Source organism: Dicentrarchus labrax, unplaced genomic scaffold, assembly GCF_905237075.1.
Source record: "Dicentrarchus labrax unplaced genomic scaffold, dlabrax2021, whole genome shotgun sequence".
Lineage (NCBI taxonomy): Eukaryota > Metazoa > Chordata > Actinopteri > Moronidae > Dicentrarchus > Dicentrarchus labrax.
The window spans coordinates 21,383,204-21,398,359 of NW_026136703.1; the positions used below are offsets into that span (position 1 = coordinate 21,383,204).

The following is a 15,156-nucleotide window of genomic DNA, read 5'->3' on the forward strand; positions in this document are numbered from 1 at the left end:
CACTGAGTGTCCCTGCAGCTGCTGAGTCTCCTTCTCCTAACTGACCACAGCAGCTCTCTCTCTTCTCTGTGGAGAGTTAATCTTGGCTCGGTTGAAGAAAAAACAACGAAAAAAAAAAGGTAGGCGTGGCTTTTAACAGCATCCCTCGCTGCTCATTGGACAGTCGGACTGTCGGTCAGTGGCGCTTCTCCCTCCTTTGCTCTTAAATGAAGTTGCAATGGATACAGGCGCGACTCAACCTGTGGAAGCCGCGATGAACAGCTGATCCTCCCGCAGTGGATAAAACCAGTCACCATGGTCACCGCCGAGTCCTGATCTCTCATCCCACGCGTGGCACTATGTGAATAGTTATTGGAAAAGTAGACAAAAGGAAAATAACTGAAAAAAAGAAGGGAAAGTAGAGTGAAGGAGTGTTTTTGGAGCGTGTTATTTCTCCCCCCCCTCCGGTTTGGACCTGTTGATCATCAGTGTGACAGACGGACACACAGTCTACCTGCCGCTCCCTGCTCTGCGCTCATCGACCATCAATTATGTTATTGTCAAGTTTTCTTCTTTGCAGCTTCTCTCACTTGTTGGCGCCTCTGTTTCTCTGCTACCTGCCGCAAGTCTCCGCACAGAAGCCTGGTCCACGGGTGAGTGCTTACCTGTGTGTCTGTTGGCTCACACTCTTTATTTTATTTTATTTTATTTTAAAAGGTACAGGATAATTCTTGGGTTCATTGTGGGCACAGTGCACAAAGGACATGGCAAACATGTATAGTGTGCCAAATATAATGCTGGGTGAATATAGCGCGTAATTTACGCGTAAATATTTCAACTACCACCAAAAATATACTTAGTAACTGTGAGAGAACAGTAGAAACACGTGGATATGATTTAAATACCATTGGAAATAAAGTGCTGAGGTGTATTATTGACTTAGATAACTGCGTAAAACGAGGGGTAAGACAACCTTAATCAGTCCTACAGAGATCAATAAAGTCAACAATTGGCGTCAAATTCAAGGACAAACTGAAACTCAAGGACTCAAACAGCATGTTGTGTATGTGAGACATAAATAAACTCGGCCTACATGAAATACTGTCAAATATTATCAAGTAAAGTGGTAAAGTATGTAGCCTAATGAATGATAATTATTATGTACAGTGCAGTTTTATAATGTTTTGAGGCATTGTGTTTTCTTGAATTACTAATCTGTAACAAACTAACTTAAAAAAAGACCTGTCCAGGCCTATATTGTATTTATTTTGCATTAAGCTTCCAGAAAAAGGCATTTTGGCCATTAATGGCTGTAATTTGGAGACTTGTTCTTTAAATTTTTAGCTGAGTCATTAGAAAAAAAGAGACTCTGGTCTCTATTCTGGTGGGTTTTCATGTGTAAACCCACCAGAATACAATTTGTCTTCTTTTTTTGTCTAACTTATGATGCTGCTGTCAGAATGTAAGACATGATAACAGGTTATTTTAGGATATGGAATAGAAATGAAGGTTATTCTGTTCACTGTGAACAGTGACCAGAGTTTAACCTGCATTTCCTTCACCACAGCATCCCTGCTTCATCCCTTCTACTTTTCTAGGACAGATCTGTCACAGTCATGTCTCTCCATCTCTTTTTTTAAACTCCCCTCCCCTCACCCACACACACACACACACACACACACACACACACACACACACACACACACACACACACACACACACAGCTTTATTTGTTCCCCCTCTAGCTGAAGTTTTTTCACAAATACCCATGGCACTGCCCAGGCGGAGAGGGAAGTTAAGTGATGGGGAACAGCATTGTTTAACAGATGCAGTGTAATATTTGTGGTCAGGGGAGGATGACTCAAGGAGGGGGTGGGGTTGGGGGTGAATATGTAATACTCTCTCACATATTGTAACTATTTCACAACATCTTCGAATCCCTCGCTCCTTCCCTACACAAGACACTGTGGTCAATATGGCTCTTTATGGAAAGAGTTACAGTGAATTTCTCTTTTGTGAAATCACTTCTTTGTTATTTACTTTATAATTGTTTTCCCACTGACCAAACATCCAAGTGAAGTGTATGATTTTACTGTCATACAAGTGAGTTTGGTGTTCTTTGTATTTATTTTGTGGCAGGACTCTGGTTAGCCATGTAGGATAACACAACAAGTGCTAGGAAGTAAAAAAGGTGATTTCATTGTACTTTTTTGTGACTGCCAACATATTTCAACTGTCTTGCTGTGGTGACTGACTTTCCAAACTGCTGTTCTTATTTTTTCCTGTTCTTGCTTTAGTTAGATTTTATGCTCCTATGCAGGCTGAGAAACTCTATCACCCTCGGCCTTAGGAAACCCTTTCAAAGCCACACTGGATAAACTCCAACATACGGAGTGATGTCAATTTCAAAACACAGACTGCTCCTTAGTCCTCTTAAAAGTTGACACTATAGAGACAAAAAAGTCAGAGAAGGAATAAAATGCTCAAAACGAGCTCAAGGGTTTTTAAACAATCGTAGCATCTCTCAACTTAATCCATTATAATTAAACTCTCTCTCAGCATCCACTTCATCCGCCTCCTGGCCTGGATTGGGCACAGAGGAGCAACAGTCACTCTTGGCCTTCTGCAAACCCCCACTCACACCACAGTAGATACTTTTAACATTGCTCACAGCTGCCGTAATACCAGAATTCACACCCCCACTTTCCACATTGATATCAGGGTGAAAGCCTGAGCTAACTTCACTGCATAGCACTGCTCCCTTCTCATTTCCCCCGAGGCTCTATGATGCAATGTGTGCATAAGTCCAACACTGCTCACAACTGGGGAATACAAGTAATTGGGACACTAACAAAGCTTTAGACAATTTAAACTTTTTTGCCTTGTGATTTATTCGTGCAGTTCAGATAAGTCTTTTACCCACTCCCTCCTCATTCCTGAGTCTAACTTTGATGTCTCCTTTATTGTTAATCCATTTGTTCATCGGCTAGAGGGAGGGCAGCACCACTACGATGATAAGGATGGTGGTCACACATTTTCCTATGATGGTGCAATACAGTCTCTGCATAAGCTATCAAGGCAAAGTCACTGCCTGGCAATAATGATGGGGGAAGGACCAATGAAATGCGAAAGCCACTTTCATGATCTCACTGACAAACTTTTTTACACAACTTTATGTGAAATTATGCTTTTTTTTTTTACGTTGTTAGAGGATTACAGTTCACATCTAATTGCAGGTCTGCAACAAGATATTTTGCAGGTTTTCTGGTCCTTAGTACCAGGAATGATCAGTCTAATGAGGCAGGTGGTAGGCAGGCACTAAGAAACTAAGAAATCTGTTTCCCAGAAGGGATGTATTCTGAAATCAGGGCTAACAAATGAGGATGCCATCCACTCTTACCCATCTAACCGTAATCCCCTTCATCAAATCAACCTGTTAGTGCCAGGGATGAGCAGTCGACCTGCATACTTTGGTGACAGCATCAGTGAAGACTCATAAACTTACTGAAAAAACAAACATATAAACAGCCAGGCCTGAGTGGCGAGGCAGCCAAGACTGCATACCTTCAGCTTGGGAAAGTAGAAATTTGGTTCAAAAGCAGGAAAGCCTTTTTATTGGTGTGAGGTAGATCACAGCCACAGCACAGGTGTGAGTGGTCTGCATGTGTTGATGCATGCAACGTATGGGTGCAGGTGCCTGTGTGTGATTGTCGTATGGTCAGCTAATGACTCTTAATTATGCTTACAGTGCACAAAGGAATGGAGGTCAGGAACTGGACTTCTTTTGTTTAAGTGGATAAGAAAACTCTGTAAACAGCAGACATCAAAGGGAATTTTGATATTTAAAAGGCCCAGTGTGTAACATTTAGGATAATCTATAGGCAGAAATGGAATATAATATTCATAGGTATGTTTTTATTAGTGTAGAATCACCTGAATATAAACCATGTTGAATCGCTGTGTTTCTACAGTAGCCCAGATTGGAGAATCCAAACACTGGCTCCGAAGGGAATTTGGGTAAATGAAAGAAATCGGGGACTGAAGATGAAGCAGATGATGCTGATTTAGAGAAAGTAAATAGCAAAACAATAGATGCGTGCATGTGTTAAACCTTAGCAGATTAAGGGTACAATGAAAAAGTATCCAAAGTTGTGGTTATTCTTTGTAAGTATTTGGCTACTGGACACATAATAATAATAATGATAATAATAATAACAACAAACTGATGATTTACATCTGACTGTACATCTTACAAACCTGTCAACTCAGCACTGTTGTTGTCATTCTGCAGCCTAGAGACTGGGCAGCAGCAAAATAAAACAATGATGAAGAAACACAACAAATGGACGGGACTTTTTTAAAGAATCCTAATCATTCCTGCAATGTGCTGGGAATGTGTTTGACCGTACTTGGGACAGCTGTTCAAATGAGAGCCCTCCAGAACAGTTTTGATAGAGTAAGGACAGTAAAGTGAGACTATTCTGAGCTACATACACAATAGTTAACGTGAAGAGGTCCACAACAAACAAATCATGTTGCCTTAATAAAAATACTATCTTACAGATCACCATATGAGGGAAAAGAGCAAATTCAAAGCAAATTAAAAAAGGGAGGTTCTCCTGATTTTATCATGACAACATAGCATGTAAAGTTCTCCTTAATCAGTGCCTTTCCAAATCTACTTACTGTAAATAAAAGCAGAATTACTTATTCAGTATGCATGCAGATACAGTCATATGTATGATACATACTCCATATGCAGGATTTAGTGGCATCTAGTGGTAAAATTGCAGATTGCAATGCATTGAATTATGCACACCAAACACGAAGGAGAAACTGTGATCGTCTCACAAACTTGCAATAAACGTGAAAGCCTGTCTAGAGCCAATGTTTGGTTTGTCTATTCTGGGCTACTGTAGAAACCTGGCAGAGGATAAATGTAGATAAAAACGTCTCATTCTAAGATAACGAAAACACAACGATTCTTATTGTCAGGTGATTTGAATATTGTATTCCATTTCTGCCAATAGATTCTCTTTAATGTTACACACTGGACCTTTAAAGGAATAAGAGTTTTGAGTTGGACCATGTATATATGCAATTAAGTGCGGTTAGGGTTACTATACCTATTCTTAGGATAGCCGTTACCTGTATTACATATATTTTGTAGACACTGACAGAAACAGTAGGAGGACAGAGTGAGAAGTTTGGCCCTTAACCATCAAACCACTGAGATGCATAGAACAAGAACTGTAGACCATAATCACGCAGATGTGCAGTGCACATTTCTCCATTTAGTCTTTATGGGGAAAAACATTCTTGGCAAAGTGATAAGGTCATAGTTTGGCATCACCGTCGTCTGTGAAGAGACGTCATGAAATACAAACCTTTCAGATTAACTTTGTTCTGACTTTTTGTTCAGCATCAGTTTTTCATTAGGCACTTAAAGGAAAATCCCTACAAATAGTTATTGGTGACAAAGCTTGTGGTTCTCGGTTCTTTAGTTGTACGGTGGTGTGAGTTTGAATACTGATACAACCATATACATATGCATAATTTGCTGTTCTTAGAACATTGAAAGATGATACACAAACTCAAAAGGATTCCTCCTCTGGAGATTATGAATGTGATCCACAACCAGCTTAATGTATTGTACAATATTATATATGTATGTGAAAATTATGGTGTCATGGTGATGCTAGAAAAAAGGCCAAAATATTGCCAAACTTAAAACTCACACTTTGTGTCCCTTGAAGATACTGTGAGCAAATTTCATGGCAATCTAATTGTAAAATTTTCATGTTTCTTGTGTATGAAGTTTGCATAAGGGTGGCATACGGCTTAAAGGTGGTGCTAGGGGAAGTTTCATGCAATTATGGAGGAATTTTTTGACAATCAAAACACTTTGGCCAGTTCTTACAGGAAAGGTCAGACGTTCTGGAGATGCTAAATTAAAAGGATTTATCCTCTGGGTATCAGTAAATTTCAGTGTGTCCATTACATACTAATATTTCTTGTGTACAAGTGCACATTTAAGTCGATTGATAGTGCTAGAAGAAAGGTTTAGGGTTCATCAAAGAATCAGGATTAGTACTCTGGGAACCACGAATATTCATTGTCTCTCATTTGTAAATCCAAGAATCAAATTGTTGGTCCAGGGGATTTTTTTTTGTCAGATGGCAAAGCTGGACAAAAGGCCATGAGAGACTATCTAAAAAAGGAACAATCCTCTGAGGACCAGGGATAGTCACACTAGATTTCATTTCAGTCTGGGTAGTTGTTGAGATATCATATGATATCTCATCAAGAGTTGGATTGTAAGATAGATCAGCACCGTATATAGCAGCATGGTCCAGTTTGGTCCTGACTGACATATCTCAACAACTATTGGAAGGATTGCCGTGAATCTTTGTACTGACATTTGTGGTCTTCAGAGGTTGAAGCCTGCTGACCTTTCATCTAGTGTCACCATGAGGTTGACATTTGTTGTTCGGAGTGAAATGTTTTGACAACTGTTGGATGGAATACCAGTTTGCTGCAGACATTCATAGTCTTTGTGAAAATCTTTTGAAAATGGTTTTCTCTACAATAAGTATTACAGCCTCACAGTTCACAGACTCCTAGTGTTGTTTTCTCACGTTTTGCCCCACAGTCATATTGGGAGAAATCATATGAAACAAGAATTTAAAAGGTAAAAATCTATTCACATCAGTTTATTAAGAGGCATTCTGGAAAATGTAATACATCTAACAGAATTAGAATAACTGAGACATATTGAGAGGAACAGGGCACACTAAGAAATTAAATGACAACTTTAAAGCCCAAAAATAACAACTAAATTCCATTAAATGTCAACAAATTGATTTTCTTTTACTGTAAACTTCATTAAAACTTCAGGTTTACAAGCCAAAGCCTGACATGGCTCGACTAGACACCTAGGCTCCACTTATATTCCACAGGACACTGACAGATGGCTTTAAGGGTGACTCCACCAGTGACCAATCAAATTGCTTACATATGTCGATTCCCTCCGATAACTGCGTAATCAGCAAACGCATTTCATGCTCAATTTTGGGGCTTTCTAATCAGTGTAATGAAATGCAGTCAAAGTCCAGCTCTGTGGTTTCAGGCCAGTGAGCTCCACGCACGGATCATCGCTACTTCACTCAGCCTTTCTTTCTCTCTGCAGATCCTCCTGATAGTTGTGGTTTATGGGGCTCATTTTCATTTACGTAATTGTCTAGTCCACTATGGGAACTTTCTCTGTATAAATTTAATTAGTGACATACACTGGCTCATGTTTGAGAGGAATAGTGCCTGTTGAAAGACTTACGGCTCTCTGTAATCCTTCAGATCATCAGGACGGCAGAAACACTTCCTCTTCCCTATCAAACGAGCTCAGCAGATTATCCTCTGCTCTGCCACATATTTAATGGTTTTCTTTGATATGAGCAAGTGTGTGGTCTCAGCTTAAGTATGCAATGGTGGTGTGGAATGTATTGTAATGCGTGATGGAGACACACATTCACACTGAGGCACACACTTCCACACTTCCTTGGAACAGCAGAGACAGCTGACTGTTCTGTAGCCAGGATGTAGCATTAGTGACAAACAAGGAATGTTGTTAATCAGATTTAGAGTCATTTCCGAAAAGGAAGAACACCTCCCTCTCCGCCTTACTTTCATTTTGATTCCTTTACACCACTTCAAAAGAAACATAAGGAAGTCATCCTTTTCATTAATCTTGTATTAAATCTCCTGACCATCATCTAAAGAGGAAATCTGATTTAAGCATTATGTGAAATTGTTTTTCATCGACTCTTTATCAGATGTATTAAATCTACTGGAGGATATAACTGTAACAATATATAACAATCATTAAAGCTGCTAAAATACTACTACTTTAATGTTGTAATGATGGAGCCACAGATAATTATCACTCAACTCTGCTGCTCCCCTCGGCTTTGTGTGGCGTCTTTCAGCTCTTTGTTTTCTGACCTGAAACGTTACTGTTTTGGTTCAGTCTGCTCTCATCCGCAGACTTTCCACAGGCAGCTGGTAGATGGTACCTGCCCAGCAGACAGACACAGTTAGCAACTAACATGTGAACATAGTGGAGCATTTGGTAGCTGAAGCGATAGATATTTCCCTCAGGAGTTGGTAGAGCCAAAAGAGAGCGAATATTGAGCTTACATTCATAAGGTGGCAGAAACATGACTCTACATTAATGCTAATGATGCTCTGTAACTGCTGGATGTGTAAGTAAGCAACTTTTTTCCAACACAGTAACTATATCATCTTAAAAGTTCATAAAATGTCAATGTTGTGTGTATAGCTTGTATATGCTGCCCTCAGGTGGCCACAAAATTTTTAAACTGGTAGAAATTAAGAAAGAATTACTGTAAAAAAGCATTTATGCTTTAATGATTCCATTATATCGATTGTAAAAACCCTCTATAACGCTCTTCAAGCGACAGACAGACACATTATTCTTGGAGGGGAAACTCAGTTCTTTGGAGTCCTTCATTTCTTTTCTCTGCGCTTTCTCCACAAGTCAACTTTAAAACTGCCAAAACTTTACGTACCGAAACACGACAGTAATTACATAAAGAGCTCAAATTAAAAGAAATGGTGGAGTCAGGGACTACACTATAATGTTTTAAGCCCAATCCCCTCCCTCCTGCTGTGAGTGGCACACACACACACTTTGCACCTCCTATGTGAAAGTTGCCCGGCTCCTTTACCACTTGTGAGTTCACAACACATTAGAAGTGTGTTTTAAGGGTTTTAAGGGGTTACTTTGAAAATGTTAAATTACAGGTTTCTTTTCTAAGACAAAACCCAATTAGAAATTTAAAAGGAATAAGGGGGAGGATAAGAAGGGCACAGCTTTTCATACATTCCTTTTTATTTTCTCCACTTTTTTTTATAACACGGTTAAGTAAAGTGTGTAAATTGAAACAGCATGAGGGATGGCATTCGCTTTATAGATTTCCTGAAAACTAAATGCTAATTATCGGACAAAAGTGATTACCTCTGCCCATTAAAAGCACACAACAGTACAATTAGCCCCGACTTTGGTGGACAACTTTCATTGGCTTGTTACCTCTGTGGTTGGCTTTTATTCTCCTTTACCTCTATTTGACTTATCCACTTGTTGGCTAGTGGGGGAATGCCAAAAATGGCCGGTGATTAATGACACAGGGATGCTTTCGATAGCCATATATGTATGTATTTATGTATGTGTTGGTGTTGTTGCATTGTTTGTTGTTGTTGTGCCCAAAGGGGATAATGAGCCCATCACACGTTACTGTGTAGCTGGCACACAGAGCTCTCTCTCTGTCTCACACGAACACACACACACACACACACACACACACACACACACACACACACACACACACACACACACACACACACACACACACACACACACACTGATGTAGCCTGACTTGTAATGAATCTCCATCTGTGCATGCAAAAGTCTTTTCCTTAGACACAGTGATGTCATTCATGTCAAGGTGCATGTTCCTGTTAGTTAAAAAGAACAGATATTTTGTTTCCCTACTACTCAGGATCTGATTTAACCATCCCTTGTGATATCAAGTCAGGGTAAGAGTTTCAGTGACACTTGTTAAATCTAAATGGAGAGCATTGTCGTTGCAGTGGGCTTGTCCAGCTAAAGATCTCTAAATGTAGTTTCAGGAGACAAACATACTGCAGCCTGTATTTGTATTGTTCTGTTTCCAGTTTTACATTGACTATAGAACAAAAGTTAACCACAGTATTTTGGCACTTTGGAAGGGTTTGTTGTCTGCAAACATCAGAGCTAACTTCTTAAGACAGTTTTAACAGCCAGATAATAGTCATCATTTCTGTGACAGGACGGATAACGCTCCAAAAACACGTCCTCGAAAAATCATCTCTAATTAAAATGTCTGCACCATAAATCTTCTTGTGTTATTAAGCAATTAAGATGTTTCAGTTACAGTTATTTGGAATCAAAAACTTGCCCTGGCAGCGAGATTTTAAAACTAACAAGAAGTATTAAGTAACTCTAATGGGTGTGGACGGGCATACTATCATTTTGAGTTTTAACAGTGACAGCAGAACAGCCGGTGATTTCAACACGCAACATCAGCCCCAAGTACAACACCTAGCTTATTGGAAGGCCTTTCTGCAGGTTGGAAACTGTACTGTAACACTCTGAAGGCACAGCAGACTTTTTATATAACCTTCAACATAACAGAAACACACCACTACTCATTGTTGTGAACTATACGTAGAATATCTATTAGCAGACTCTTGAAATGCGTTGGTAATACAGCTTTCAGGCAGATTGATGTAAGAAGTCTGCACTACATTACGTTGTGATGACAATGTAACTGACTGTAATTCCGACTTGATGAATCTGGCTCTGATGAATCCTACAAATGAAGTAAGGCTGGATGAACCATAGAAAAACAGGTACAAATTTGTAAAACACATAGTATAGTATAGCATAGTTCTCCCAGAGATAGTTTTGTCAGACTTGTATTTGAATTTGATGAATTAATGGTTTATCAGACCACAGATTAGACAAGAATTAGAAGTAGAGTGTTTCTGGGAGCGGGGCCTCCTGATTATTGTACATTCGCTGATTTTGGTGAAACTGGATAGAGAAAATATTTCCTGTCTTCCCTCTGGTGTCCTGTGATTGCTCTGCTTAAACTTTCAGTAATTTACAGAGTTTCCTGATGGCCACATCTCTTTACTTGTTGTTGGCTGTTTTAGCCACTTTATTCGCTCACTGTAGCTGCTCTCAGTTTGTTAGCTCAGTTAGCCGTTCAGCTAACCATCCTCTTAGCTGACTCTGGCTGAACTGGAGCTCACCAGAGCGAGTAGATGGGCGCATCCTTGTACTTTGTGGGCAGTGCTGTGCCGGGAGCAGATGACCAATTAAAGAAATCTGCGACGAGTTGATGGCTGGTCACATATAGCAGAAAATAAATGTTTGAATTGCATTCAGAGCTGTCTGAAACCTGAGTCTGAGGCTTTTTGCCCAAAGGGATTACTTTTACATACGTTCACCTCATTTTTTGAAACTTTGGCCATCTTTAATATGACCATAACATTTGACAGAAACTATGGGAAAGCATAATAGGTCCCTTTCACCATGCTGTAATTCAAGTGGTCATAGAAAAATAGACTTCTACACCTCCTCTTGGCTCTGTTTTCAGGCTTTAGAAAATCTAGCCCATGATATGAGACTTTGGCCAATCACAGGTCATTTCAGAGAGAGGGCGTTTCTATTAGCTTTTCTTAAAATGCAGATGCGCGTCCCTTCAGACAGCGAAAGCCTGATTAAATGGCAGAAAATCCTGCAACTTGTGATGTGAACATGTCCCGGCTCCACACAGAGCTTCAGGCTCATTACGTTTGATGCTATGGCACTTGTATCAACAAGAGGCAAAGAGGCATGATGTCAAATAGCTGGGGAAAACCTTTGAAGGTGTACTGTAGCTATTTTCACTGGCACAAAGCTGAGCATGTTCAATTAGGGTTGAGTGTGAAAGTCCAATAATATGGCGCCCCCCCTCCTGAAGAAATCTCTGCTGTTTCTTGCCCCTCACCACCGAAGCGGAGGGTTGCTGAGGCAGTCGAAGGGGATTTCTGGATCCTCTCAGAAGACAATTTGCAGCAAGAGGGACAGAGGTGTTGGCGAGGCTCAAGTTGTGGAGAGCGAGCCTTAAGAGGCGTGAGGTTTAGCAGAGTGATAGCGGCAGGTTTCACACTGTGTATGTTCAAACTGCCTACCCAGTTGGCAAGCCTGTTTAGCAAGAACTGGTGTAATAAAGGTGAAAATGGGATCATCAGTTTATATTGTGTTATATGTTTGTTTTTATACTCAAAATCCATCCAAAGAAATTAGCTCTACCCTATGCACATTAAGCCAGTAGGAAAGTTCAACTAATTGCATTTACTGTAGGAGACGTAATCCACAAATTTGTTTATTTACTACCTTTGTTCCGTTTCACATCACCCGCTTTTTCCCTCGTCAGACCTTTAAGGGTGCATATATAAAAATGATTATTTTCTAATCATATTCTTTCTTCTTGTTCCACTGCTGTGGCTGGGGCTGGAACAGATTCCCTGCCAGTGACGGTAAAAAAAGCCCATTTTGCTAATGCTGTAATGGTTGCACAATGGGGGTTGCATTTCACTTATTTTATGAGTGGTGGAGAGAGAGCTCAAGGCTCTGTGTGCTTCTGGCTGAGATGTGTGTGTGTGTATTTGTGTGTGTAGGGGGAATTTGGCTTGTTAAATGTGAGATCTCATTGTTTCCCGGTCAAGATATCAGTACCAAACCATCGTGTAACTCTCCTGGTGTTTTACCGTCAGCTCATCTTTGACTTCATCTCTCTGGTGGGCCATCAGGCAGAAGTGGATACTATATCCTCACAATATTAGGGGACTTATATCTAAGCCTTCTCTCTGTCCATTAAAGATTAAAAATATATGTTTCTTCCTATCTGTAAATTAAAGAGAGGGCCTCTGAGTGGTTGTTAAAGTGAGATTATTCCCTCAGGGGTGCATTCAATACTCCATTATATAATTTTGGCTTTGGCCTCTCTGTAAATCTTTGATGTGCTTTCTATTGCAATAAGATGTAAAACTCTGCATAATGATCTGCAGGAAGGGAGTAAGAGGGAGTTTCTCCCCACAGGTTTAGGTAGTTAATGTTATTTTGAGCTGCGCGTGTTTCTCAGCAGATCCAGCAATAGCTCCTGTTACATGTTTCATTTAGATGTGTTTGTTTGGTTTTGATTATGGGACGTCGGGCAGTCTCAACCCCAGCCATTATTGGTCTAACAGGAGGGGCTGTTTTCCCTCAGGAGATAATGCCAGGTCCCGTCATCTTCACTAATACTGTAGCAGCTGATTGCTGTCAAACAGACCTGGGTCAGACAGTAACTGAAAATAACTCTCAGTGTTTGTTTTAAACTCCATAAGCAGCCAAATGGGTGGGGTTTACCACATCAGGACAATTCAAATACTACTTGGTAAGCTGGAAACCACAGAAAAGTGTAAGGCTGTTGTCAAATGCTTTGCTGATTGCCTGTAAACTACTTTGTCTGGTGCTAAAAGACAGACCTCACTCATCTGGTTGTCCCGGCTAGTTAAGAGAGTCGTTTTTCAGACACCACGTGACCCAGGCTCAGTGTCATTCACTGCTGGTGTGAGTGAACTTTATTTTGGCAGTCGTCAAATGTGAACCACGTGCAGAAGTATTGTAGTGAGGACCTCATGTAGAGCAGTGGTCCCGTAGAAACTGTTGTGAGACTCGATCGGGCCTGAGAGGTGGCTGGGATACAGTGCAGAGAGTCTGAGTCCACAGATTAGATTAGATTAGATAGGGTTTAGTATACCGTCTGCTATTTGATATTCTCTCCAGGAGGCTTGATTTTTCTTAATTTAGAAGTTTTTGTCTCGGTTGTTTTAATCTGAAACAGTTCTTTGGCAAGTTTGTTTATGCACAAGCAATTTAGGGTTTTGAACATTGTGTATTAATATTTATTTTAAATGACATACAGTACATTACACAACTCTGCATAAGGATTTCATCAGTAACTGGCCAAGTGCCAATAGCAGGAATAGTTCGACATTTTGGGAAACACGCTTATCCGCTTTCTTGATATGGATCTTGATAATATGGATTAAACAACTTAGATATAATTTGATGTTCATTAAGCTTTAGAGGTACAGGTAAGGGAAGTTTGTTACCTTTGGTCAGAGTCAGGCTAGCTGTCTTAATGCTAAGATAAGCTACGGCTGCTGGCTCCAGCTTCATATTAAATGGGCAGATATGAAAGTGACAATCTTAATCTTAAAAAACGCTCAATTACTCTTATTTTTGCTTTTTAATGAGAGTTTGTGATATAAATTCTGTATTTTTGTGTGTGTTGTTAGATGATACACAACAACGCTAACTTTAATGCACTATTATGTGTTGAGCTTTATTTCAAGCAAACCTTAAGCACATTTATCAGTGTAAATAAGACTACCGGACAGTCATCATCTACACTTTAACAGATAAACAGTGAGTCAAAATATTATTTCCAAAGTACTTAAAAGTAATTTTGTAATCTTCAGCACAAGTAGAGGACTTGAGAAACTTTTTCTGATCTGCCAGAGTCTCTGGTTTCACCTTTACGGGAGATGAGTCTGTGGGTGGGACAGTATGACTAAGAAATGACTACGTGTGGGAGACTTGGTAGTGTTTATTTCCACTTACCGGACAATGCCGTCTCAAAATCTGTGATTTAATGCTTTATTATGACAGTGGAGGTAGAGAGGCTGCATCCATTTTGGTTGTGAGTCAGGGATGGGGAGGACGGGTCAGTCTGTGGGCACAGGCCAGACTCTGTGGCTCTTAACCTGGAGGAGTGGCCGGATAGACCTAAATCACTTTTTTAGAATAGCTGGCTTTAGGTACGGATTTAAGGATTTAACAGTTCATCACATAGACAAACTGCTTTCCATCCACAGTACTTTGGCTCAGGCTAGTCAATCCTTTGTAACCACTTGTGCAGTGGAAGAAACATGTAACTGCTTTATTCTTAGTTAAAATGGTAGTCCTTGACACTACCTGTATATTATATATAAATATAATAAGATGTCATATACGTCTTTATTCTGGAAAAAACAAACAGATACAGTGCACATACATGCTTTTTTCCAACTACTGAATTATTCCTGTCCTTTATAAAAGCCAAGAGGACGACACGCAAGTTAAAAAAGAAATGATGTGCTATGTTTTCTTCCTTCTCATAAGGAGGCACATCATGATTTAGTTTTACTCTGAGCTGTCTGACAAGAGATTTTCTACCATGCTTCAATGCCAAGACAGAAATCACATTAAACTGTCTGGCTTGCTCTCAACGTATTGTTACGGCTGTGCGAGCTGGGTTTGTGTCCCATTGTATCCTCTGAAGTATTATTCCCCTTTTTGTTTAACTTTCCTTTCTCCTTGTTATACGAGGGTTTTTTTTGTATCAATTTAAGGAAGTATCAACATTTCACTGGAGGAGTTCGAGCAGCCAAAAGAGTCTCTCTGTGCTCAGGACTTGGATATTTTATCAGCTACATTATTTTGTGTGGGGTTTAAACCTGTGACCCTCCAGTTTCAGGACACCT

At 40.0% G+C, this 15,156-nt stretch overlaps 1 protein-coding gene across 7 annotated transcripts in view; it reads left to right on the forward strand.

Annotated features, from left to right (window-relative positions):
* Nucleotides 1–224: 224 nt before the first annotated feature.
* smoc1 (SPARC related modular calcium binding 1) overlaps nt 225–15,156 on the forward strand; it is a 49,235-nt gene continuing 34,303 nt past the window's right edge. For 6 of the 7 annotated variants that reach the window (XM_051391108.1, XM_051391099.1, XM_051391116.1 and 3 more), the window contains exon 1: nt 226–632. In XM_051391108.1, coding sequence (XP_051247068.1) covers nt 531–632 — 102 coding nt within the window. In that variant the 5' untranslated portion in view covers nt 226–530. Of the gene's footprint in view, nt 633–15,156 lie in introns of all 7 variants that reach the window. The other variant, XM_051391122.1, reaches the window with a different exon arrangement.